This window comes from Myodes glareolus, chromosome 13, assembly GCF_982192425.1.
Source record: "Myodes glareolus chromosome 13, mMyoGla1.1, whole genome shotgun sequence".
Classification (NCBI taxonomy): Eukaryota; Metazoa; Chordata; class Mammalia; order Rodentia; family Cricetidae; genus Myodes; species Myodes glareolus.
In genome coordinates, this window is record NC_142038.1 from 11,745,488 (window position 1) to 11,773,456 (window position 27,969).

The following is a 27,969-nucleotide window of genomic DNA, read 5'->3' on the forward strand; positions in this document are numbered from 1 at the left end:
GCATCCTACATAGCACCCTCTGGAGAGTGATCCAGTAGGGAGGAAGCTTCCTATACTAACATGATTTCTCAATGTGCTATGACCAATGTGTGTGCTGTCTTCAGCCACAGGGTTTTGCAGTCAAGTTCTGATGGGCACTCAAGAGCAGTAGCAGTAGCCTGCATTGTTTTGGGTTCTCTAGAACACCCTTGACCAACAATAGAGGAGAGGAAAGTTCGGGACTTTTTATTTGACAACCGACGAATGGGTTCCGAGATGAGTATAATTCCCTGTGAGGGACAACTCCAATTAAACTCTTGTATGTATTTGTGTGTGTGTGTACATATATTTATGTACATGCACATACATGTGCTCACACACATATGTTGTATGTATTTTGATCTCATTCTGACAATAAAGATTGATTTGAGTCAGAGAGTGGAGCTAGCCATTAACTGACCAAAATTAACTATAGAGATTTTGGGAGAACTGAGGACAGTTAGGAGACAGGAAGTAGTAAGGCAGGGCTTAGGATCCCAGCCCTTTTGGATGGAGGAACAGAAGAGATAGGAGATCTCAGGTGGCTTCTCCTCTGCTTCTGTGTTTATTCAGGCTCTTACTCTTACTGATATCAGATATCTTACTGATATCTGACTCCCAATTTTTATTGATAAAGAATAATTAAGTAAATGCATCACACATATATATGAAGCATAAAATAGTAAGTTTGCATATAGCTTTCCCAAACATCCTTAGAGTTCCCTTGTATCCTAGACTGGCATTGAACTCAATGTATAGTTTAGAATGATCCTGAACTTTGATTCTCCTGCATCTGCCTCCCAAGTGTGGGATTACACGTGTGAATACACGTGCTGGGGATTGAACCCACGGCTTTGTGTTTGCCAGGAAAGCACTCTCTCAACTTGGTTGATTTGTTATGATCAAAGATACTCTTTGAAATTTTTATTAAATTTGGCACCTCAATCTGGAAATATAAAAAACAGGTGTCTGGAAAATTTCTGTGTAGCTGTATTTACTAGTGACCTTTAATAGTCTGTTAATTGAGACAAAGCCCAGGCTAATAAAAGGCAAAGATTTGCTTGTTGGAAATATAAAAGTAGAATTAGAAAATAATTTGTAAAATTTTATCCAGTGGAAACCACTTTCCCAGCAGGAAAACAGAAGAACGAGGCTGCAGGCAGGAGGGGTGGGCTTTAGGGCTGACTGACATGGTGGACCTGCCAGGATGGGTGGGCTTTAGGGCTGACTGACATGGTGGACCTGCCAGGATGGGTGGGCTTTACGGCTGACTGACATGGTGGACCTGCCAGGATGGGTGGGCTTTATGGCTGACTGACATGGGATATGAACCTGACCTTACTGTGCCTTGTCGGACCCCACTGCAGCCCTCTGCCTTGCTGCATCAGCCTGAAAGGAGCAGCCAGCTGCTCCCAAGCCACAGGCCCCTGCATGCTCTCACTGGTCTCCCCCTGCAAAGACGGGCCTCTCTGGCCTGCCTCAGGGGTGACTAATGGGCATTTCAGGTGCTTTATTTTCACATAAAAAGTAATAAAAAGGTAAATAATACATGCAATGATGATAAAGTGAGGGTTGACACAGAACTAAAAGAAAATAATAGAAATTAAACGTAAACCAGCTGTGTCTACCTGAAATGCCCATTTATTTGCTATCAGAATGGAGCCTGTTTTTCAGCCACAGGGCATTGCTGTGAGTGCCCCTTACGTCAGGAGGGCAAAGGCTGTGCTGTGAGACTGTGAGAGGGCATCCTGTCTCCTTGTCTCTGCAGGGGAGAACACGAAGGGAGCCTCCGAATGAAGACGGAACTCCTGGTGCAGATGGACGGGTTGGCCCGCTCGGAGGATCTCGTATTTGTCTTAGCAGCGTCTAACCTGCCGTGGTAAGGCATCAAGAGAACACGTCGCACGTATGTTCGTGATCCACTGAATACAGATAAAGATTTCAGGGAGAGCTATAGGAGGAGGCACTGAAGTAACACACAAAACTGGATCCCTAGTGGGTGTGGGTGACAAGGAGCCAATCTCCCGTGGCTATAAAGACCAGTGTGAAAGTGGGCAGCGCCAGTCCCAGGGTTTGGGCCCTAAACTGTGTAAGGGTAGAGTCGAGCTCATCCAGAGGCACGCATGCGTTCATCTCCCTCTGCCCCTGGCCGTGGTCCTGCCACCTGACTGCCCTGAGGTGATAGACGGTAGCCTGGAGTTGTGAGCTAGAGAAGCCCTTTCTCCCTGAAGTCACCTTTGTCAGTTTTTTATATTATTATTAAAGTAACAGAAATTAGGACATAGGAGGGACTATAGGTTTTTTTGAATCAGGCAGAGGTTTTGCGTAGACCTATAAATGCTTAATATCTCTAGTTCTCAAAGAACATTTCAGAAATAGCGGCTTGATTTTTATTGGTATTAAAATTAAAGTTTTTTTTTTAAGTTAGGAGAAAAATTCTTTCTCTAATGCCATATAGTAAATAGAAAACTAAATAATCTCTAATTGAAAATATAATCTACTCTCAGAGTTTCCTATTCAAACTGTATCCCAGAGTGGTTTAAGAACAATTCTAGAAGAATTGGGAAATAAGAGATGTTGATTAGGGGAAAACAATATCTACTCAGAGAATATATTTTTAAAATGTTATAATGCTCTTACAGTTCTTGGAACATTTTCACATTATTATTTTTTATGTCCCGGATAGGGAAGGAGATGCATAAGAAAGCATTCTTAGAGGGTGACCAAGGTCATGAAAGGCAAATCAGCCGGTGGTCAACAGCAGTGAACAGGGCTGTTTCATCCCACTGTGCCCTATAGCAGTGAACAGTACAGGGCTCTCTCACCCCACCCCAGACAGCAGTGAGCAGAGCAGGGCTCTCTCACCCCACCCCATACAGCAGTGAGCAGAGCTGGGCTCTCTCACCCCACTCCATCTCCTTTTCCATATTTAGGGACAAACAGAAAGCTCCTTTGATCATGCTAATCCTCCGGGTCCCAAACAAGAAGAGACAGAGACCAATTTTAGGCAATCCATGTTTAATCTGTTCCTTTAGATATGTTCGCAGTCTGAACCTGGCCCACCTCCCTACACATCTGTAATATGTGTTCTCTTGTGCTCAGATGACTAGCATTTAACATTTAAAGATTTGTTTATGCACAATGCTAAAAGTGGAGTCCAATAGAGAATTGAGATTTCAGTGTTTAACTAAACATCTTTGGAAGTCATTGATTGGTGTTAAGCTTCCATTGGTGTTGCAATGGCTAGAGTCACGATGGGATCACCCGTGTTAAAATTCCATTCAGCCAAACTGGGACAGTTGTTACTTAATCTTCTAAGAAATCAAGAGAGATCACATGACAGATTCCTAAACAGGCCAGTTTCACATAAATGCTTCAAGGCTCTGGGTTGTACCCCCTGCCTTGCCACCGCCAGACACAGCAACCCACTAACTGGGCGTTGGCCAGTCAGTTGTTATTTTCTTTCTGTTGTTTTGTGTGTGTGTGTGTGTGTGTGTGTCCTTGTCCTCTACTTTCCAAGGATTGTTACTTTCAAATAGTTCCAAACTGCTTTTGCTTTTGTGCCTTTGTTCTGCGGCCTGGTGGCTCTGGGTGTTTACTAGGGAGGGTGGGAGACTGTATGGCTCCTAATACAAGCGTGGCAGGTCTGTACCTTGAGAGACTTACACACACATTTTCCAGAAGAATAGAGAGCCCTCCCCTCCATGTGAATTCAGTAGCTCCTGCAATGTTCTGTGCGACTGATTGGCCGGGGTCCGCTGTTGTCTTCGTGCTCCTTCCTGCTCTAAGTACTCTAGGCTAAAACTGGGGCTGATTCAGTTCAGCAGATTTTCTTCACATGTCACCTCAGTATCGGGAGCATCACTCTGCATGGCATCCCTAGGTGACATTGTCTTGTTTCTCACTTTTGGCGATGCCATGATTGATCTGTGGGTTCAGGTGTATTGGTCTGGTTCCTCTGTGGTACATCTCTCTGAGTTTAGCATCCCTCGATCAGGGTTGCCTCAGTGCTTAAGAGTACTTGTTGCTCTTACAGAGGATTCAGGTCCTATTCCCAGCACCCATGTATGGCTCACAATCATCTGTGCTCCAGTCCTGGGGGATCCAGCGTCCTCTTCTGACCTTCCCCCATACCAGATAAACATATATGTAGGCAAAACACTCATACACGTAAAATATGTTAAAATGGTATTAATGAACCTTCAAAGCTATTCTTTGTATTTTGATTAAAACTCTCTGACCTATAACCTTAAACTGAGCATGCTCAGAAATGTGGACCTTAGCGAGTATACTCAGAAATGTGCCTTCCCCTAAACGTGCTTTCCTCCTTGAATGTGTGGGTGACCTGGATGAAACCTTCATGTTCTGCTCAGGAAGAACAACGCCTTGCAGAAACCCTGGTGCATGCTTGCTCTTCCTCCCCTGCAATACCAGCTCTGTCCCCGACTTTTCATCTTCTCTTGGCTCTGGACTCACCACGACACGACCCGTTGCTGGAGGTGCCGGTTTTATCACTGCCTCTGGACGACAGCTAGAACACTCTCTGTAAGGGAGCTGTCCCTCACCCCACCGGGCTGCTTTGTTACCCCAAAATGTCGACAAAACAGGTGTCACCACTAGCAGTGAGTGAGCCCCCTCCCCCTACTTCTCCAAACTGAGAACTACACTGTGGCATTTTGCGCCTTTCTGGTTTTTGTTTTGGCATGATCGTATTTTATAGCCCAGGCTGACCTTGATTTTGAGGTCTTCCTGCCTCTGCCTCCGGGCTGCTGTGATTACAGGAATGCAGTGTTGCCTCTGGTGAGTCTATGAGTTTTGAAAACCACTTTCTTGAGCACATGCTGCACAGCTCATGGCCAGGGCTTCTCAGTGGTCATGCATTTGATTGTGCTGTATCTTTTCATTTTGTTATTATTATCATCACTCTTTGTATCATTTAGAAGAGATTAAAGCCAGGTTCTTGTCTGCCTATGTTCTGAAAAAATGCATATCTGTTATTATAGGGTGTAGCAGAACTCTCTAGAGGAAAAGAACCAATGTCTATCATTAAACGGGATTTGTCCTGGGCCCAGTTGAACACACCTATTATCCCTCCTGAAGCAGAAGCAGGGGGATCTCCGTAAACTCCAGCTAGCCTGCTCTGCATACTGAGTTCCAGGACAGGGCTCCATAGTGAGACCCCGTCTCAAAAACAAACAAGAAAACAAACCAAAGGGATGTGTTCGCTAGAGTGACTTCCAACTGATAACAGCTGGATAGTCCAACCCTGGCCATCTGCACACTGGAACGGTGGAGAGCCTGGCAGCTGCGCAGTTCATCAGGTGGAGGCCTTAGCAGTTCCAGTCTGTGTGGAAGACCTGAAAGAGCCCATGAATCACTGGTCCTCTTTGGAAGGCCAAACAAGCTAGAGTCTGACGTCAATTAGAGATGGTTCAGCAGCTTTAGTGACGTGTACTGACCAGCAAGAAGCTAGCCAAGCAGGCCGAAGCGGCTCTGCATTCTCCTCAGGCCTTTTTATACTTGGGCCATTTGATCTTGAAGAGGGTCTTCTCTCAGGTAGCCCTCCCTATGAATGCCTCAGTTCACAGACCTGCTCAAAGGCTTGTCTCTTAGCCTCGTTAAGTGGACTGATGAGATTTACCATCAGGCAGGAAAGACAAACCTAGATGATGTAAGCCACTCACTCAATGAAGCCTCTCAAGGCAATCAAGAAAGGCAAACAAGAAAGACCTGTCATGGTAGATAGTTCTAGCACTTGGGAGGTGGATATAGGAAGGTCAAGAGTTCAAGGTCATTATTGGCTGTGATTTTGAAGTCAGCCTCAGCTACATGAGGGGTTTGGGGTAGAGAGAAGGTTTGTTCTAAAATCTCTTGTGGTAACAATTACATAATCCTGTGGGTGCACTGAAGCCATGCGCCACATAATGGTGCCTCAGGCTGTGATGGGCGGCATATGCAATGGTCCCACAAAGTAACAGTGGAGCCACCGAGGGTCCACGCCACACAGTGAGAGCACTTCCCTCTCATGTCTGTTGATGCTGGTGTCAGGAAGCTGACTCAGGTGCTAACTGTGTGCACAGTCCAGGGCATAGCATGCACAATACAGGGCATAGTAAAGAGAACACACAACTGTTACAGATCTACATGTTTTAGTAAACGTGTTTGCTACTCTAGCCTTTGATTATTTTAAAAGCTACAACTTCTAGCTATTTAAAAACATTTTCCTGTGACTAGCACTCCATGTTTATAGGAGCAACCTCACACATCTTGCATTTATCTCTTACACAAAAGATTGCTCACCATAGAAATTGTTCTGTTTGACTTTTTTTTTTCCTTAACAAAATACCAGAATATCCTGGAGATCTTTCCAAATAAGGCCACAAGTTCTTCCTTACTCCTTATATAGTTACGTAGTCCTCCATTGTGAATCTGAAAGTTTCTCTGTCACTGGCCATGGCAGCAGGGTCGTTCCTACTCCTGCTATTGCAGACAGTGAGGCAGTAAGGAGTGGGCATGGATAGGCCACTTTTGTTTCCACCAGGGCAGCTTTGGGGTAGCTTCCTGGAAGGAAAACCACCAGGTCAGAGGGTAATGCACATGGAATTATGGTGTAGCTGCCAAATTTCCCTCCATAGAGGTTGTGCCGTCGTGCGGTCCCACTAGTGTCTTAGTTTCATTACTTAACATTATAGTGAGAGCATTTCCAGTGTCATTAAATAATCCTTGAAAATTGGATTTCATAATGGCTGCCCAGAATTCCCACATGTGGACTATACCATCATTTAATCATTCCTTTCTGTCGGACATGTATGACGTTCCCAAACTTTATTCGTAAGTAACTCGGAAATGAGCTTCCTTGCATAGGAACGGGAGGGAATAGGGAGAGAGCTCAGTCAGTAGAGCGTTCTTAATTTCAGCACCGGGGAAGTGGAGACAGGTGGATCCCTGGAGCTTACTTGTCAGCCAACCAAGGCTACTTACTGAGCTCCAGGTCAATGAAAGACTCCCTCAAAATGGGGGGTGCACCTGAAGAATAACACCCCATAATTGTCCTCTTGCCTCCACACATTACATGCACCCCCAGCACACATGAATGTACACACATAAACCCGTGTGCACACATGTACAAAACAGCACCTTTGGGTACAGTTCTAGTTGTTATGAAAGATATCTGGAGGTGGAATTACCGAATGAAAGGGCTTTGTGTTTTAACTCCCTTGTGGCGTACTGCCAATCCCTTTAATAAGGAAAACTTCTAGGAAGAGGGAATATTCTTGATGAATAAGATTTTCCTTGGCTTCAGGATCTCATTTCATCCAAGCAGTCTAGCCTGGGAAAAGAACTAATTCAGAACAACCATGTGAAACCTCAGTCCTGAACACCAAATTCCTCACAGTTGGGGCGGCTTCCATCCAGAGCATCATTCTGGCATTGGCAGTCCTTTGTCTGTCTCAGCAGTGAGCTGGCTCACAGCTTGTGCTCACCTGCCTGGCTGGTCTAGAGCATGGGAGAGGGCCCAAAGGAAGCAGCAAGGAACCGATTCTCCATGTCATCCGATGTGTAAGTGAGCAAAGAGAGGCATAAAAAATGTTGTACATTTAATATTACCACTTAATGTAATAGCGATGCTAAGAAATTTAGTGAGCGTAATTAGGGCTAATTTGACCTGCCTTGATTGTTGCATAGCTCAGGCCTAGCGGTCCAGAGGGAATGAAGTGCTGAACAGGGCTATTAAGGCAAATTCCATCTAGAGATGTCTACTTAACTCTATGGTAGGTTGTACAAACGAGGTGTGGGGGCTGTGAGTGGCATGCGGACTCTACTGTCTCCCTTGCTGCTTGCCAAATGGCTAGAAATTACAGAAACTATAGTGGTATAGTTTTTGTGTTTTAATAAATAAAGCTTGCCTGAAGATTCGAATGCAAAGCAGGCACCCTAGTCAGCCATACAGGCCAGGCAGTGATGGCACACACCTTTAATCCCAGCAGCCACACTAGTTAGCCATAGAGGCCTGGCTGTGGTCATGCATGCCTTTAATCCCAGCACTAGAGAGGAATATAAAATGGGAGGAGACAAATCTCACACTCAGTCTCAGTCTGAGATAGATAGAGGTCAGAGCCAGTGACTGGCTGCTTTGCTTTTCTGATCTTCAGCTTGAACCGCGATATCCGTCTCTGGGTTTTTATCATTCGTGCTACAAGGAGCCCTCTAGGAGAGCAGATGCTGGTCCAACGAAGCAGCTAAAAAGCTAGACGACAACTTTCTTCTAATATTCAGAAAATAATAAGAGCTGAGAGACTCCTGCCCTACAAATGGTTGGTTTGGGGGACACCAGCAGTGGCTCACATGGGCCAACCCCTTGTGACAGTATTTCCATTTTCTAGAAGATTTAAAATACTCCTAGGATGCTGCTGGCCTGGCCGTCTTTCTATTACCAGTGTAAGAGGACTTCTTCCCATATGGACGCCCCTTTCTATACCATGCACGTTTGTGATGGGAAAGATCAGTCCATGTAACCTAAGTTCTTTTCACAACAGCCACCGGCATTCTGAGCCCAGGGGAGGAGAAGTACTCTCTGAGGGTCTGTCTTCCAACTTTGGGCTTTGACCCAGTCCACCTTTTCCTAATGTGGTCTACCACAGGTCAGTAAGCACAGTACAGAATGCAGGACTTTGCTGGGATAGCAGAGTGCTCACCGAGCAAGCAGGTGAGGCCCTGGGCTCCATCCGGCACAGCAAACAAACAAAACTGAGCACAAGATCGAGTGGCCTGACACACTCCAGGGGTACCATGTGCTCACACCATGCACGCGGTGCACATCCAGCAACAGAATGGAATCATCCTGTGGGTGGAATTGTATTATGCTATGGGCTGCTATGTGTTTCAGGCTTGATGTACTGTGATCACCTTTGCAAATTTGCTTAATTCTATAAACAATTTCATTTATGTTAGTGTCTCATCGTTTACTTGACTTTTCTTTGGGGAAGGGATATATATATATATATATATATATATATATATATATATATATATATATAAATTTTTTTCCATTGCTGACTCTGCTCCATCCTCGCCACCCCTCCAATCTCTTGTTGGGAGGGGTACCCCCAGCATCGCATGGCTAGGTTAGAGCAGATAATATGAACAGGGTTTTCTGTCTTACAAAACTCCTTTTTCTGATCCTCTGGCTGGGGAGAGCAAAGTTTTCTTGGTGCTTTGTGCAGTTTTGAGTTACAGGCTTCTCCAGTGAACCATCAGGACAGATGAGAGACAAGAAAGTCCAGGGCACTGGTTGCCATGGCAGTTGCTAAGTGCTGAGGTCCCCAGCCAGTCTGCCTCCTCTTCCTGACTTTCACAGCCTCCTTTCAGTGGTTTATGGTATGAAAGTGGTGGGTTGCAGTCCTTGGGGTGACAAATGCAAGTCTCTTGCTCATCCTTTTGAGTCACCTTCTTTCTTTATACATTTTAAACATTATTTTATTCTCCAGTCAATGGAGTGTAGTTCTGTTGTTAGTTTTTTTTCTTCTGGATTTTAATTATGGTGGCTGTTACATGTAATTTTATTAGTGGTTTATTCGTTAATGGTAATTTATTAATGGTTATTTTGTAATTTTATTAATGACATAGATGTTATCTATGGGAGTCATGCATTGGAGCTCTAGAGAGAAAATTTGACTGTTTTGGGTTGTGAGTCACTCTGACTTAATTTTTCTTTTCTTTCTTTCTTTCTTTCTTTCTTTCTTTCTTTCTTTCTTTCTTTCTTTCTTTCCTTCTTTCTTTTTTTTTGGTTTTGGGGTTTTTTGTTTTCTTTTTTTGTTTTTGTTTTTTAGACAGGATTTCTCTATATAGCTTTGGAGCCTGTCCTGAAACTAGCTCTTATAGACCAGGTTGGCCTCAAAATCACAGAGATCTGCCTGCCTCTGTCTCCCAAGTGCTGGGATTAAAGGCGTGCACCACCACCGTCCAGCTTCTGACTTAATTTTTCTTCTCAGTTTAAGATGTCTGGGACGATGACAATGAGGCCAATAGGTTTGAGCTATCCATGAAAACTTTCTCTCTCCGGAGTGCAAGGCAGAGACCCGTTTAGCTGATGACTTCAATGCTAATGGGGAAACATCTTAGCCCACGCTGTCATAATGGGCATGTGGATATTAAAGCTAATCAAAAGCCTTTACTGTGTACAGAGAACTTGCTCTGAATTTGAGGCAGTGACTTCTCTTTTGACAAAGTGGGAAGGAAGTTCCTGTAAAGAAAATAATACAAAGATGCCAGCAGCACCCCAGTTACTGCCTTGCCTTCTTCCCTTGTGGTGCACCCAATAAAGCACACACACACACACACACACACACACACGCACGCACGCACGCACGCACGCACGTCAGAGCTAGAATGGAAAATGGATCCGTCTGGGGACATGTGTAAGCAGGTAGCCTTCCATGTGGGGCTTACTGTAGAAGACAGTACTTGAACCTCTCACTGCCTGTGATCTGTCAATGCTGGCTCCTCAGCCTGCTCTCCCAGGCCTGTCATGACCATCTATTTCATGGTGGACTGCAAAGATTTGCCTGCTGAGTGGATGTTCACTCTTCTATTAACGTACCCAGCTAGCTTGAACTTGAAATACTGTAACTGTTGAAGAAACAAACTTAAATTGTACTTGGTTCCCTCATGCTGTAAATTTCGGAATGCTCTCAGTTCCAGGGCCATGCAGTACGGTCGAGGCCTGAGGGGGATTCCTGAAGGTCTCTGATCTAAGGCATTGCCGCTCTTGGTAGTGCTCAGCGTGGCAAGGGGTAGAGCGTTTTGTGTTTACAGCAGGCAGAAGTCTTATGCATCCCATGCTTACTGGTTGATTTGGCCACTGATGAGCTAGAAGTACAGAGTAACCAGGAAGAGGGAGTCACGAGAACACAAATAACTAGTGTAAAATCTAAGTGCAAGGGCCAGGCTGAGTCTTTTCTGGTGGCCACAAGTTACATTTTTATATAAATATATTGGTATAAAGAATGATTTCTGGGTACATTCCATTTGTCCTTTGCTTCTCCCTCTTATGATTCTATGATTATTGATGTCGCTAAGAGTGCATCCATCAGGCCTGGCAGTCGGAGAGTTGCACTTATTTTGTACCCACAAGCAGTTTTGAGGTGAATCTCTCACTTTAGGGCATTAGTTGATCAATATAGACATCTATATTGAATAATTGCTTTCCCACCCCCACCATGTGATCCTGTTGTCTTGATCTTTCTCTAAAGAAGCCGTTCAGTATGAGATGTGGACAGGAATTAGGTAGTGTCCAAATCAACACTTGCTTGATACCCTCAGATGTACCATTCTGTCAAATTCTTCTCCCTGCATATATGTCTTCTAGAACCTTCATGCCAGGTCCAAACTGGATTGCTTATCCTGTGCACCTCGTGTGCATGTGCAGAGGGGACCCCGAGCTTTAGCCTTGCCACCCTGGTGATTCCCTTCCTTCTGCATCAAGTCCTCTGGTGCTTGGATCCTGCCCAGCTTTGCTTTGTTTTGTCATTTAGGCTTCACGTGTTAAAATCACCTAGACTGCCGATCCAGAGCTTGATCAAGCTATAGATTATTTTTATTAGAAATTATTTTTCTCCTCAGAATTTTAAAGGTATAGGTCTCTCTCTCTCTCTCTTTCTTTCTTTCTTCCTTTCTTTTTTTCTTTTTTTATTTACTTTTTTATTTATTATGTATACAATATTCTGTCTGTATATCTGCAAGCCAGAAGAGGGCACCAGACCTCATTACAGATGGTTGGAAACCACCATGTGGTTGCTGGGAATTGAACTCAGGACCTTTGGAAGAGCAGGCAATGCTCTTAACCTCTGAGCCATCTCTCCAGCCCCCGGCATAGGTCTCTTTTAACATCTCACATTACTATTGATAAAGTTTGTTGTTATTGGTTTTAATTAGACGTGATCTTGTTCTGCTGCCTAAGCTGGCTCAGAACTTGCTGTGTTGCCCAGGCTAATCCTGGCCACTTGATTCTCTTCCTTCAGCTTCCCATATTCTGGAATTACAGCTATGAACTGCCATGTGTGGCTTGAGAAGTGTTATATCTAACCCATTGTATGTCACTTGTCTTTTCTCTCTGGAAACTTTTGCCATTCTGTTTTGTTTTTAGTGTTCTGAAGTCTTACCATGAGGCAGTTTGGGAGTCAGTGGGCAGAGAACCATGCCAACCCCGGTTTTCCAAGTCATACTGCCAGTCCTGAGTCATCAGTAGCCCAGGGGAACTACTTACCCTTTTAAAGCCTTTGTTTCCTCATCTTCAAAATGCAGGTGACAATAGCATAGTCTCATGGTGTTGCAAGTGGGTTACCATCTTTAAAAATGCTTGGAACAGTCATTTAGTAAACGCTGTTTAAACATTAGGTCTCATTAACATTTCAAATGCAGAAAACCTTTTACTAGGAATGTGGAACATCCAATCTCATGTCTTCTTCATGAGATTCCTCTGTTACTTTCTCCAAAAAACTCCTGGTATTGGGCTGTTGGTCTTCTAGACTAATCTCTGTAGATGGAGACTGCTTGTTCGTTCCCAGATGCCCAGACCCGAAATAATCACTCAGAAACTGTATTAATTAAAACAGTGCTTGGCCTATTAGCTTAGGCATATTCCTGACTAACTCTTATATCTTAAATTAACCCATTTCTATTAACATGTATATCGCCATGTGATTGTGGCCTTCCAGTAAGATTCTGTCCAGCATCTTGTACCTGTTTCCTGCAGCGTCTACACGGTGTCTCTTTGATGCTGCCTACTCTCTCTCTCTATCTCTTTCAGCCTGGTTATATTCTGATATGCCATTGGCCGAAAGCAGCTTCTTTATTAATCAATGTCAATATAACATGTTCAGAGCATACAGAGGGGAATCCCACACCAGTTCTCATTAAAAAGGAATCTTTCATTCATTGAGTATGATGGAGCTAGGAAACCACAACCAAGAGAGTTGCTGTTAGAGCTGCAGAACAAAGAAAGACGCCTGGGGCCTACAGTGCATGCCAGTATACAGATAAAGGGCTGTTCCTGCAGGTAACATGAATCGTAAATGCTCTGTTTCAGAGTTTGAAGGGTTTCTGGGCATATCGTGGTACTTGTGATTGACTACTGTCATTGTTCCTAGATACTGATACAACTTTATGAAACTGGTTTATGTGTATGGGTGTTAAGCTTACATGTTTGTCTGTGAACGGCCTGGTGCCGGTGAAGGTCAGAGGGGGCATCAGATTTCCCAAGGCTGGAGTTACAGATGGTTGTGCGCCACCATGTGGGTGCTAGGAATCAAACTGGGTCATCTGGGAGAGCAGTCAGTGCTCTTAACTGCTGAGCAATCTCCCCATCCCTGAAACAATGTGTGACAATAAAGTTTTATTAATTTTATCTAAACCGTTAATTTTGTTCAAGTTGTATATAATAATCAAAATAGTAAGGGAACAACCCTTTTCTTTATCCTTTTGATTTTCTTTCTATGTGTATGTCTTTCTTGTTCTAGGACATTGCTACTTTTACATTTTAAACTTTCCTATGTGCTCTTAATTTAATCTATTTTGTGTTTTGCTGTTTTTCCCTCTGAATGATTCTTTTTAAATGGCAATCTGATTTGCTTTGTGGATATTACGTGTTTCTTCTATTTTCTAAGAAGAGGTTTTTTTTTTATTGTTTTCCTTAAGATTCGTTCCCTGTCTACTTGTTCTCAGTGCTGTCTTGCATTAGAAACCACCCACAGAAGCAGTCTCTTTGTTGCCTCATCGTGTCTATGAGCACACTAAAAAATGCCTGAGAAAGCTCTGTGCCCGTGGGGAGGGTTTGTCCATGTAGCTACATGTGGAGGACCTGACAGGGCTATTGTGTTGGGAAACCCTCAGCAGCTGTGTCTTCTGGGCTTTCTTTTGGGATGCTCGAACTGCAAAATGAAAACTCTTGTGGTCTCTTGCCTGGAAGACAAGTGCTTGGCTGCCGGTCATCTAGGAGCAGGAAGATGGCGCCTCACTACATCATCCTAGCAACACAACACACTGTTTCAACCTGCTTGGTGTTTCTGGGAGCAGAGACTGCACTTTCCCCCCCATGCTGGGTGTGGGGGAGGCAGTTCTCTCCATAGGATGCAGGGAAGGAACCTATGATCTCTTTCTTAATCTATCTTCTCTTTTTCTCTTGGTCTTCACCTTGGCCCCAAAGGAAAAAGATGCTGCCAATTCCAAGTCTCTGGTGTGTGTGTGTGTGTGTGTGTGTGTGTGTGTGTGTGTGTGTGTGTTTCACACCAGGCTCTTGGCTTTCTTCACTGCTCGAATAGAATGCAGCGTCTCAGCTCTCACTGAAAAGTGTGCTTAAGGATTTTGTTGTTGCTACCAATTCTTCTAGTTCATTTGCCTGCGTAGGTTTATGCTGATTGCAAACCCTTTCAGTGTTGTTTGGGGTGTTGCAGGAAGTGGGGGTAACTGCATACCCTCCAAACACCATCTTAGTTAAGTTAACGTCTCCTGCCCTCTCTCCTTTCACAGTACCTCTGCCCCTCAGTCTCCTGACGGCTGGAATACAGGCCACTCTCTTGTTACTTTTTAGCAGTGGTTAAGGTGGATGAACACATACATCTCCTCATTCCTATTATAGAAAACTGAATGTTTCCATGCTTCTAGGAGTCTGAAAATTTAACATATGAAGAATTCACAGATCACACACACACACACCAAACTATTAATAGGGATGGCAAGCAGAGGTAACCAAGCAGCCCCCAGGGTGAGGAAAAGCTCCTCTCCACATAGTGGTAACATAGAATGCCACAGTGATTCCTAGTAAAACATCTGGGACGGAAGCAACATTAAATCACTACATGAACAATGATTCCTTCCAATAAAGGGCACTAGCAGAGTCTACTGACTGAAAGAGTGTGGGGAGACCATGTAATGTTAGTGGCTGCACACAGAATGTCTAATACCTATTGCGGGATGTGCCCTTTATAACGGGAAGTTCGGTCATCATCCGATGATCTCAGTAATTGACACCATGTCTCTGATGGTGAGACATACATATATGTATCCTGATGTGCTGTAATGCAGAAACATGGTGCCTGAGAAACAGACTCTCCATAGTGAGTACCCTGGCCTAATCAGGCTTCTAGTGCTTTCAGTCCCAGCTTTCATCTGGAGCTGGTGACAGAGGACCTGCCACACAGGGCCACAAGAAAGACACGAGACGAATTTAGGATGCGAGGCATTTTAGAGTGAGCCCGTCCCTTCTCTCTGGGACAGAGAGACTGGCTTCAAGTAGCAGATTTGGGAGACGTGACTGCATACAATGCATGTTCATTGGATTTGGCTGGAAAATCCTGAAGAGAGATTTGTGTCGTGATGCCGTAGAACTTAGAGATGGGGCCAGGGGTGCGATCTGTTTACCTTTAGCTTAGGAGCACTATATGGGAAGCTACGGGAGGCAGATGTGGCCAAGTACTATCTGCTGTTGAGTCAAGGTGGCAGGGATATAGATGGATTGCATTCTTTTATTATACTTTTCTAATGAATTTTTCACATTAAGAGGTCTAGGAAGACTACCTACTAGTGTGAAATTGCATAAACTTGGCCTGATGGAAGCAGGAAAGAGGGTTTCCTAAGGCTATGTTGGCACTGGGCACCTAGGAAGGAGGGTGTTGGTGCTGAGTTCACCAAAGCAGTGGAGTGAGATGGTTATTCATTCCAGGATAGGTGAGTCTCAGAAAAGTTAATATCCTTCCAGGAATGCTCAAGCGATGGTAAGGAATAGTTGACTCGCTGGCAAGATCAAGTCCAGCAAGCCATATTGAAATCCCAATGAGCTATCACACGCTTAACTGCTGTGAATGTCCTCTGCCCATTGTCACTAAAGAACCTCCTTCCCACGAGAAGTCCTGAAGGTGTGCTCTCTGTCTCCCTTCTTTCCTCTTTGTTTTTACCAATTTTTCACATCTTAATTTTTTTTCTTCAAACATCATGAAATAACTGCCCGGACTACCGAGTTAAAGATACAGTGACGATTAAAACACTGAGTTGCTTCTTGTAGAGCTAAATTGCACTTGGAATGTAGTTACTGGGGCCGGTGAGAGGACCCCAAGCCTGATGACCTGGGTTTGATCCCTGGGACCCACATGGTAGAGAGAACCAACTTCTAGAATCTGTCCTTTGACCTCCATGCATGTGCCATGCACCCACACACAACAAACAAACAAACAAACAAACAAAAAGTGTGAGAAATCTATCTTCTGTCTGTCTGAAGCACTCTTTGCTGCTCCACCCATTTCCTGTCCTCTTGTGATACAGGGAGCTGGACTGCGCCATGTTACGGCGCCTGGAGAAGAGGATTCTGGTTGATCTCCCTAGCCAAGAGGCCAGACAGGCCATGATCTACCACTGGCTGCCCCCTGTGAGCAAGAGCCAAGCCCTGGAGCTGCACACAGAGCTGGAGTACAGCGTGCTGAGCCAGGTGGGCAGTCTTAGAGGGAGCCTCCAAGCTGCCCAGGAGGGCAGTGGAGCCCTCCTCATGAAAGAATGGGCTACAGGAGACTGGGCTACAGAAAGTAGGAGCTGTGGGGAGGGGCATGGGATCCAGATTCAGAGAGCCTACGATCAAATCCTGGCCCTGCAGCATATCAGCTGTGAGACCCTAGGGACCTCACATACTCTCGGAGCCCAGTTACTTCATTTCTAAGACTCACAGTGGGTTATTGTGATCAATGAACTGACGAATCCTTTGCAAAGAAAAGCTCAAGGTATGTATCTTGTTAATGCTCTTTGGGTATTGTATTAATCAGGGTTCTCAGGAGGGACAGAACTTAGAAAATGAGTATATGTATATTTGATATATATGTGTGTGTATGTATACACATATGAAGGGGATTTATTAGAATGGTTTACATCCTATGATCTAGCTACTTCAACAATGTCTGTCTATCAAAGTAAGGCCCACAAATTCAGACCACGGGGCTGGATGTCTTTAGTATACTCCAGAATTCCAAAGAATTCTGTAGTTGGTAGTTCTCTCATCCAGTGAAGGAATGGAATGGATTTGCTAGTGAGGAGGAGCAGACACAGAGAGCCAGCTTCCTCCCTCACGTCCTTGAATAGGCTACCAGCCGAAGGCGTGCTGCAGACCTTCCCACCTCGAAAGATCTGAATTTTAAAAGTGGTTCTCCCCACTTCAAATGATTTAATTAAGAAAATATCCCTCCCAGATACACGCAGCTGCTTCAGTTTTAGTTAAGCCCAGATGTAGTCAAGTTTACAGCCAAGAACAGCTACCACAGGCATCCAGTCCCAGGATATCTGCTTTGGGTAGACTCTTAAGCCTAATGCTTTCTAAAGGCCCTCAAAACAAGAATGGCCTTGTTTAACACATGAACCAAATGTCCACTCTAGCCAATGTAGACTTAGGGTAAGGGCCCCACTAGGCAACACTGGGTGGCATTTCACAACGTCTTCAAAGGTATGAGGAAGCTATCGCCCAGATGGACAGTTTGCTGGGCATGTTAGCATCTCCTCTCTGTCCAGCATTGCTTACTCAGAGATGCTGACATAGTGAACAGGGATGACAAAATTGTAAGCCAGTGTTCTGCTACTGGATCCTGCCTACAAGAAGGAGTCAGGCGCCAGCCTTCTGCCTGCTGACTGACCCTGGCTCTGTGGCTCCCTCAGGAGACGGAAGGCTACTCAGGCTCCGACATTAAGCTGGTCTGCAGGGAGGCAGCCATGCGGCCTGTGAGGAAGATCTTCAGTGTGCTCGAAAGTCATCAGTCAGGTATGGCTGGGACCCACAGCGACGGTGGGCTTGGTAGAGAAATTTGTGCCCACGTATTCCAACTCTTGGAGGGGTGTGGTGGTTCATGCTTGCCCTCCCAGCCACTTGGGACCTGAGGCAGGATCAAGTTTAAGGGCAGCTTGGGTTACATAGTGAGCTCAAGGCTAGCCTGGACAAGTTAACAAAAATCCAAATTCTAAAAGGGACTCAGTTTAGTGGCAGAGCGCTTCTTTGCATGCAAAAGTCCCACCCATTCTGACCAGCAGGTGGAGCCTGGAGCCTGGTTTTCCAGGCTCTGTGGCTTTTAACATTTGTAAGCTCTCTGGTGAAATCATCATCTCCCCCCCCCCCCCATGTACTCAGCTGCATCCTCTGCTGCAAGATTCCCACTACTGTTCCCCCCCGCCCGACCCCTGGCACATGCTGACATGGGGTCAGATTTAGCTGAGATATTGTGTAAATAGTAAATAGTAATTTGATAACAATATATTTAAGTCCCTTTTGGAGGCAGGGTGGTGGGGTAGCTGGGGTGTCAGGGCTGAAAGCCTCTGGGTAGAAAGGTCCCCCTCAGCCCTTTTCAGATGTGAGTTTGAGCTGCATTAGCCATCAAGAACAGGATATCGTGAAGTCTCCAGACCTGGCCCAGTAACCTGTCAAGAACGCTTGTCACCGTGAGGTGCTGTGCCTTGACTGTTGTCTTTTTGTCTAGAGAGCAGCAATTTACCCGGGATCCAGCTGGATACTGTGACCACGGAGGACTTTTTGGATGTGTTGGCTCACACCAAGCCTTCAGCAAAGAATCTGACTGAGAGATACTTGGCCTGGCAAGAGGAGTTTGAGTCTGTGTAAATAAAACTGTACTCAGTCCGACCTGGTCAGAGGCTGGGATGGAAGGGAGGAGAATTTTCTTGAACACAGAATGAATCTGGACAAAAGTGTTACTTTGTAGATGAGATCTTGTGTCATGGATGTCAGCAAAGTGAAGGCTTTGGTTACGAGTGTGTGGGTCAGGCAATGGAGGGGTTCTTACAATTCCACTATAAAAATTTGAAGAAGTTTCTAATGGTATTTCTTATTTGTGAATTGAGGTCTTCATTTCGAAGAAAAGTATTTTCTTAGTCTCTTTTCTTAATTTCTTTCTTGTTGATACATTCTCAAGCCTGTCTGGTACCATCAGAATCTCCTCTCTCCCTCCTTCCCTCTCTTCCTCCTTCCCTTTCTTTCCCTCCACAACAGGGTCTCTGTAACATGAGGGCCGGCTTGTTGGGGTTTCCGTCCCGCCCGGTACCCCAACAGCCGGCAAATCCCAAAGAGAAATTACACACAGGACTCCATAAGGTTATAAACTGATTGGCCCATTAGGTCAGGCTACTTATTAGTTCTTATAACTTATCTTAACCCATTATTCTGATCTATGTTAGCCACATGGGCTCAGTACCTTTCTCAATGTGACAGCTTACATGTTGCCTCTTCGGTGTTCTGTGCAGGAGTGGTGAGAGAGTTTCTACTTCCAGAATACTCCCAGTCTCTTTGTTCCACCCCTACTTCCTGTCTGGCTTTCCCGCCTATACTGCCTGCCTGACCAATCAGCATTTTATTAAAATATGATTGACAGAATACAGACAATTCTCCCACACCATTTCCCTCTTTTTTTTTAAATATATGAAAATACCCATAGTCCCTTTGTTGGGAATGTGGGCGTAGTATTTCAGGCTACTTCCTGCTGGTTGGGGGCACTGAAAATCTTATGGGGACTTAAAGAAAATTTAGAGTTATAATCAAGTCCTGACTGGAGTATCCTGTGAGTCTTGATCATCTCAGGCAGCAGTCTTGGATCAGTTCTGGATGTAGAACTCTGTCATCTGGGCCATCTGTTCCTGTCGATTTCTCAGGTGGCCTCCCTTGGTCAAAGATGATTTTTCTTAACTCTGAATAAATCCATAGCCTCTCATTTTCTGTGGAAACAAAAGCAGAATCTCTTCTCCAAAGTAACATACCTTTTGACTTCAGTTTTGAAGCCAAGGTATTTTCAAAATATCTATATTGGATTAATTCAGCAGCATTTATAAACAAAAGTCTTTTAGCAGCTGTTGCTCCTTCCTCGGCATTCAAACAATTCAAAGAGAGCATAATAACATACGGTATCAAGATTCTCTGTGTATTTTCCATCTTTATTTTAACTTCTATTTCTTTTATTTTTACTTTTACTTTTTGAGACCGGTTCTCTGTATATCTTTGTCCTGGAATAACTCTGTAGACCAGGCTGTCCTTGAACTCACAGAGATCCTACTGTCTCTGCCTCCCCAGTACTGGGCTCAAAGGTGTTTGCTACCACACCTTGAACTCACAGAGATCCACGTGTCTCTGCTTCCCCAGTGCTAGGATTAAAGGTGTGTGCTACCACACCTTGAACTCAGATATCTGTCTGTCTCTGCCTCCCAGGCATTGGGATTAAAGGTGTGTACTACCACACCTTGAAGTCACAGAGGTCAACTACCTCTGCCCCTTAAAGTCTCAGAGGTCAACGTACCTCTGCCTCCCAGGCATTGGGATTAAAGGTGTGTTCTACCACACCCAACTACTCTCTTTCTTTTTACTTTAAGAACTTTAACTTTTATCCTGCATATATTTTTAACACACTATAAACCATTTAGAGGTTTTCTTCGTCTTTGAATCTCTCTTTACTGTATATCTCTCTTTTTCTGACCACATGAGCCTTTAATTTACAAAGCAATACGGAAAGCCGTGGCTTTGATGGCTGGATCCAGTCCATTTCTTAGCTTTCCAGACTCATGGTAGAGGTACCACTGGAGCCTTTTACTGCCACAACTCTATGGCGTTTCAAGGTCCCTGCCAGCATGCAAGCTGGAGCATTCTGCTCACAGACCATACTCAGTCAGACTGACTGCCTGAAAGAGTCAGGGATTGCCCTGGCAGGACAGCCCAGAAAGCCGGCATTTTAAAACACCGCAGCTTTTTTCCTGCTATGGCTGAAAACCGAAAAGCATGCGTTCAGCCTTTGATCAACACTGTTTAAGTGTTTCGTGGCAGGACCTCTTAATGAGCTGCAGGGTTTTGCAGCTAAAGCTGAGTCAGGAAGCCTCTCTTAACTGACAGCCTTGCTTGCCTCTAGCAAGCAGAGCAGACCTGAGAAATTGCTGCTACCATACCAAGAAAACATGCTTTACTCTATTCTTTTCCAAGCTTTCTCAGGCTTTCTGTGGATTCAGATATCCACGTCTGGGCGCCATATGTAACATGAGGGCCGGCTTGTTGGGGTTTCCGTCCCGCCCGGTACCCCAACAGCCGGCAAATCCCAAAGAGAAATTACACACAGGACTCCATAAGGTTATAAACTGATTGGCCCATTAGGTCAGGCTACTTATTAGTTCTTATAACTTATCTTAACCCATTATTCTGATCTATGTTAGCCACATGGGCTCAGTACCTTTCTCAATGTGACAGCTTACATGTTGCCTCTTCGGTGTTCTGTGCAGGAGTGGTGAGAGAGTTTCTACTTCCAGAATACTCCCAGTCTCTTTGTTCCACCCCTACTTCCTGTCTGGCTTTCCCGCCTATACTGCCTGCCTGACCAATCAGCATTTTATTAAAATATGATTGACAGAATACAGACAATTCTCCCACACCAGGTCTCATTGTGTAGTGCTGACTGGCCTGGAACTCGCTTTGTAGACCAGGCTGGCTTTGAACTCACAGAGATCCCCCTGCCTCTGCCTCCCGAGGATCAGGGTTAAAGTGCTTCCCTAACACATCCAGCAGTATGCTTTTCTAAACAGCTGAACGCCTCGTGACTGTTCTCCCTCTGCTCTAGGGAAAGACCTCCATAGATGCCCCCCCTCTTCAGTCCCTCTTGCCCTAGCTGACCACCATGACTAGTGTCCTGCCACCATACTTATTGCCTCTGAGCCCTTTGCTTCTGTTTTCCCAGGGAATAAAGGAAAACCTCCATCCTGGCTACTCGGGGCTTCTGGATCCCAATTAGTTTGTTAACTAACTTTCAACCACGTGGCTTCTCAGCCCTGCCTTACATTTCACTCTCCTGGTTCTGAAGGACGGAGTGTGTCTGTGGATTTTTTGGCCTTGTCTTGCATTTGTTACTCAGTTGGGCTACAGTCCAGCTGCTTTGTGTCTTCCTCTGTTACATCTTCTCGTCTGCATTCCCTCACTGGCTGATCTCATGGGTTTATAATTTCTCTATTCTCTTCCTTTCCTTAGTGGGGGTTTGAGAAAGGAGACCAGCTAAGACAGGATTGCTCTGGAGTATCTACAGTCATTTGTTCTTTATGTTTCTGAGTGAGTGTATGTCACATGTGCCCAGATGCCGTGGAGGTCAGATGAGGGTGTCAGCTCCCCTGGGTCACCCTTAGCTACAGTCACAGGCAGTTGTGAGTGGCCCAGCATGAGTGCTGTGTACCACACTAGGGTCCTCTAAGAGTGCAAGCACTAACCACTGAACCATCTCTCCAGCTTCCTATTTATTAAATTAAATGTATTGGACAGTTTCATACATGTGTATAATGTATTTTGGTTATTTTCGCCTTCCCCTCTGTTCCCTTCCTCTCACTCCCATCACCTCTCCCTCCCTGTCCCTTGTTAATGTCTCTTTTGTTTTATTACTCATTGAGTTTAACCAAGGCATGACCATGGGTACAGAACGATCCACTGGAGCTGGTGGGCTCATCTGTGGGTGCATGACTGAATAATGATACCTCCATAGCATCCATCAATAAACAGTAGCTACCCAGAGAAGGATAGATACCCATAAGCCCCTCTCAATCCCTGACTGATCGATAGTCCCAGTCTCTCCCCTACCCCCACCCCGAGACAGGGTTTCTCTGTGTAACAGAGCCCTGGATGTTCTGGAACTCACTCTGTAGACCAGGCTGGCCTCAGACTCACAGAGATCCACCTGCCTCTGCCTCCCAAGTGCTGGGATTAAAGGTGTATGCGACCAGCCAGCAATAGGCCCAGTCTTGTGAAGCTCAGTACAGGTGCCTGCAGCTGCAGGAGTTGATGATTGTAAAACCATGGCATTCTTAGCAGAGTGGTGTGCAGCCCATCTCCCTATCACCCAGCTCTTTGAGATGTTCTCTGAACTATATAGAAGGGCCTATAGTTATTTTTTAGTGGGTTAAAGGTTGGGACAATAGCTCAGCTGCCTTGCCTTACCAATATGAGGACCTGAGTTTGACCCTAGCATTCACATAAAAATGCCAGGTCTAGGGTGCATGCTTCAAATTCCAGTGCTGGGGAAGTAGCAGAGAGGGAGGAAATGCTGGCTTACTGGCCAGGCAGGCTAGCCTCTTTGGTGAGCTCCAGGTCGATAAGATCCTGCCTCAAAGGGGGTGAGGGGTGTTTCTGAGGTGACACCCGAGGTCATCCTCTAGTCTCTAGAACATAGGTGCACTTGAAAAAGATTATACACACATTATATATATATATATATATATATACATATATATACACATACACATATATGAAGTTGTATGAGAAGTTGACTTCTTAGTAGTTGCAATAAATAAAATTTAACTTAACCCAATATGTGGGGTATTTTGTTGTTTATCTGCAATAAATCAGAGCTCACAACACTAATGCCTATGGTAGCAAGGAAACTGATACCACATGAGTCAAGCACAAGAGTGCAAGGCAGAGGCGGGGAGGGGTGAACTGGTGAGGGCCAGTTCTCTCTGAAGGACACAGTAGTGAGTCAGCTCAGACCCAACATCTGCCAGGTCTAATCTTCCCAGAAACAGTGGTGAGTGCCTTGCGTCTGAACATCATCCTCAAATGGTGACAGCTGGGGTTAGTCACCCTTGCTCCTGTATCTCTCGCATCCTGTAGACATCTAAGTGGACCACACTTAGCTCCAGCAAACCCAGCCTTTTTGTCGATGACTGTCTTCCTCATCTCTCACCAGCCGCCGGTAGCTGCGACTCTGGGTGTCCTCCTCAAGACCGTGGTTTGAGGTTCTTTTTTCATTCCTGCTGATTTAATGAGATGTTCTTTAAAACAGTGTAGGCCAACAGCTACCTGAGCCCCAGAAGTTACAGAAACTGTTCCCAAGCGCCCAGCTTCTGCCCTCTTATGGGAAGTCTACCATTGCTTTGACTATGTCAGAGTCCTTTGTATGACTAGGTTTGTTTTTATACGCCTCAGTGCCCTGACTTGCAGACACTCATCTTAGGAGACAGAGCTGTGCCTGCTCTCTTCCTTCTGCTTTAGCCACAGTAAGCATCTAATAAATACAAATTTCTCAGGCACATCAATCACGGAAATAGTTCCAATGCCTATGACATGAAAGTAAACACTAGAAGCTACTCAAAGTTGTTAGTGACCTATGCAGTTCCTATGATTTTTGATCTGGTGCTTCACTGCTGCCTCTTAAAGACAGAAATGTGCTTCTAGCTGGTAGGCCTTGATGGCTGCTCTCATAAAAAGCCAGCAAAGCTCTCCCTCGTGAGTTTCCGAGGAGAAACATCTTGGTGATTGATGACAAACAAACATGATAATGTAAACATGGCTCCACGCAAATGACTGCAATATGAAGAAGGGATTCATTCTGCCACTCAGGAAGGGGTGTTTTGGTCAAACAGATTAATGCAGTTTTAAAAATTTTTTACTGCAGGTGCCTAAGGACTTTAATTTCACGTTACTGGAACCACTGATCCAAAGCTAACTGAACATAATAAATACTGAGTGTTTCCACCTTCCCCGCCCTCCAGGATTCTGGAGTTTGAAAGTGTGGGATTAAGGGAGAAGCGACAGAGCTATCATCCCAAGGTAGCACCTGACATCACACCTGGGGACATCACACCTGGGGACATCACACCTGGGGACATCTGTGGACCTGTCACAATGGGGTGGCCCCTTTTCTGGGCAGAGCCATCACAGCGGGCTGGTCTCTGTCATGATAGACGTGGTGTGTCAGGCAGGCAGAATCCAGCCTCTAGCTGTGTGAGTCAGGAGCGACAGGAACCCGGCCACTACTGGACTGACTCCCACTCCACCAGTGTTTTCCGTGCTCGTGACAACCGTCGGTTCCTATCGTGCCCCATCATCTGCACCTTTCCACGCTCGTCCATCTGCTGGCCAGTGTGGATCCAGGCTTTTGCGTCAGCACAACATAGCCCTTTAATTCCGAGGTGGCCTGTGTGGGACTAGTGCTGTCCCAATGGAAGCTGGAGTCACTCTGGGCTGTCCATGGGGGGGGGGGGCGCAGGTTATCTTGATCTGAGGTGGTGGGAAGTGTGTGTTCAGGGTGGCATCATTTTCTGGCTGAGATCCTGGATTGTGTAAGATGGACAAACGCCCTTGAGAGGTATGGTGCTTTCTTTGAGTGGGGATGTATTGAGGACAGCTGCTTCAAGCTCCTGCTGCCTTAAATCCCCTACCACAAAGGACTTGTACTGTGAGCTATAAGCTAAAACCTTCCTCCCTCCAGTTTCTTTCATATTTGTGGTTGTGAACCTAGCCTTTAACGGCGGAGCCCTCCCTCCAGCCCCCTCCAGTTTCTTTTATCAAGGCATTTTGTCACAGCAGCAAGGAAAACTCAGACAGCTGGTGGAGGAAGCCCCTTAAACACTTGGTTACATTTCCTGCAGGAGGCCAAGAGACAGCTGAGACCCTTACTGGAGTGTTTCTAGCAAGTCTAAGATATAAAGCTTCTGAGCTATCCTGGAATGCTGGAAAGGCTAGTTAACAAGCCCTAATGTGTGTTAAATATGTTACAGAAACACCTCGAATCAGATTCCCATGGTCCTCAGAGACACTGTCCTGTCTCCAGAGCATCGGCTCCACTGTTTCCTCATCATCCACAGTGAGCCTCCAAGTATTACATTCCTGGAATATTTAGTTAATTTCCACTGGTTCAGTTGTCTGTGTGGCAGCAGACATAAAAATGACTCAGTCTTGCTCAGTGAAGATATGTGGGACGGCTTGAAGGCACTGTTACAGGACGGCCTGGGCAGGAAGCCATGAGGCTCCACTCCATCTTGCAGGTGGGGCAGTCGTCAGAGCACAGGGGTCCTGGGTTCCTAGTGACCTTCGGTAGTCTCCCTAGGTTCTCAACTAGAAAGCCCCTTAGGGTAAAAGCCTTGTCTTCTACTCTTACTATTTCCCACAATAACAGAAGCCAGCACAGCGTCAGTGCACAGCAGCTACAGAATATGAGATCTCCTGAGCAAGAAACTGCCCCTGGCACCCCAATCCCAGACCACAGATGGATGTGGCTCCTTGCCCAGGCGCCAGGGCAGTGCTGCTTTCTCGCCGGCTGAGCTATCACCCACATGCAGCTCTTCCCGAGGTCTGTGCAGCACAGCATCTGACCCTCAAGACCAATCTCAGCCCTTGCAGGTTCTCTAGGCTGAGTACTGAATATGGGTTCCCACGTTTGATGCTCACAGCAATGCGGTGTGGGGAGGGGCGAGGTGACTTACTCTTGCTTGCAGCCAAAGGGCTTGAACTCACCAGGCTCCTGCAGCTGTACCCCCAGCCACTGCGCACTTCCTTCTGGCTGGGTGTGGCAATCAGGTCACATGGTCACCTGCACTTGACAATGTGTAAGTACTAAGTTGGGGCATTTGTAGAAAAGAAGGAAGCACTTACTAAAGTACATTTATTCAGCTTTGTTCCCTTCCATCCAAGACAGAGTTGATCTCTAAACAAGCATCAGAGCCTGAGGCTCATTAACATTAGTGTGTGCCTCAATAAGGTGAGCACAGCAATGATGCACAATTACATTCTAATAATTCAATGCCCAAGAGCCCTGGAAAACAATTGCCAGGCCTCGGATTAGCACAGCATGCAAATGCATCGGGAAAATCATTACCTACTTAGTCTCCTTCGTTTGGGTGGGTTTAACATGAGACGAATAATCCAGGCACCGAGACGAGATCTCATTTTACCACTGTAGTAAGAAGTACATAAAAGCTTGAATCTGTCCCAATAGCTCCTACAAGATTTCTCCCATAGTGTCAGAGGCAAAAATAATGAAATCTTGCAAATGTACAGTTAATAGGTCCCCACTGGACACTAACTTCAAAAATGCACGGTCTATAAGACATTAAAGGCTTGATTTTAGTTTCTGCACTGTTCCTGTTAATAACAATGTCTAATTAAAACATCTGTAAAATACTGATAGTTTTAATTTTACATAAAATTTCCAAAACAACTGTTACACAGTATAATAGGTATCTGCAATGAATAGGTTATTAATGGAAATATTATTTTAAATTAAATTCGGGTTCTAAATTTAAATTAGTCATCTCTGGCTAATGAAGAGAAAAAGAAGTCATCTGTGCTGGGAATACTGTGGAAGATTTCCTTTCCACATCTGTTAGAGCAGCTTCACTGGATCTCAGCAGAAGGACCTGCCAGGCTGTTTGTCTTGCATTCTTCTTGGCTCTTCTGCTGGGCTTCAGAGTTGAACTCTGCATCTCGCTGGCAGCCTAATGCACCTTCCAGTGCATCCCTGTGTGATGCACCGTGCTCAGACGATCCCCTCATTTCCAGCAGAGAAGTGAGGACAGCTCCTCTACTCCTGCAGGAGCAGCGTTCTCCTACCCCCAGCCCAGTGAGCCTGATGAATATTTTAACAGGAATGGCACAAAATCTCGACTCTCCCTTTCTTTGGGTCTCATCTTCTTTTACAAAACAAAACAAAACAAAAGAGATTAGCAAGGCTTAGGGCTGGCTGCAATTCAATACCCCTCTCTCTAATTAATGCACAATGAAGAAGGTTCCACAGGATCAGCACTGGATGGCGCTGTCTACTGGTGCCACTGTGTTAGAAAGGGATCCAACCAGTCCAGAGGACGGAAGATGTGGGTTCACAGGAGATTCTGCAGAATGTGGTCCACAGCATGAGGGAAGCTCTCGCAAGTTAAGTAGGGAGGTGGATTAATTTTTTCTTCATCTGCGGCCCGATATTTCCCTGAAATGAAGACAAAGTCAGTGAACAAAAGCTACAGCTAGAATGCCAGGTTCAGCACACCCAGGAGCACCCCTAAATTATCAGAGAATCAGGACTCCATCTCCCCCAAAGCACTCTCCCCTGAGGCTCCAGGAGACAAGGGGTAGTTTGGGATGGTCACATTCATAGCTTTCCCAGGCCTTCTGATCTCTCACAAAGGGTAGCTCTAGGT

At 45.4% G+C, this 27,969-nt stretch overlaps 2 protein-coding genes across 6 annotated transcripts in view; one reads left to right on the plus strand and one right to left on the minus strand.

The window, feature by feature from the left end:
• Katnal2 (katanin catalytic subunit A1 like 2) overlaps window positions 1–18,864 on the plus strand; it is a 68,319-nt gene extending 49,455 nt beyond the window's left edge. For all 3 annotated transcript variants that reach the window (XM_048419665.3, XM_085676408.2, XM_048419666.3), the window contains 4 exons: window positions 1,787–1,897; window positions 16,333–16,495; window positions 17,704–17,806; window positions 18,516–18,864. In XM_048419665.3, the coding sequence (XP_048275622.1) occupies window positions 1,787–1,897; window positions 16,333–16,495; window positions 17,704–17,806; window positions 18,516–18,655 (517 nt within the window). In that variant the 3' untranslated portion in view covers window positions 18,656–18,864. The remainder of the gene's footprint in view (window positions 1–1,786; window positions 1,898–16,332; window positions 16,496–17,703; window positions 17,807–18,515) is intronic.
• A 7,563-nt stretch (window positions 18,865–26,427) lies between these two features.
• Window positions 26,428–27,969, minus strand: part of Hdhd2 (haloacid dehalogenase like hydrolase domain containing 2) — a 32,308-nt gene continuing 30,766 nt past the window's right edge. For all 3 annotated transcript variants that reach the window (XM_048418999.3, XM_048419001.3, XM_048419002.3), the window contains exon 7: window positions 26,428–27,758. In XM_048418999.3, the coding sequence (XP_048274956.1) occupies window positions 27,655–27,758 (104 nt within the window). In that variant the 3' untranslated portion in view covers window positions 26,428–27,654. The remainder of the gene's footprint in view (window positions 27,759–27,969) is intronic.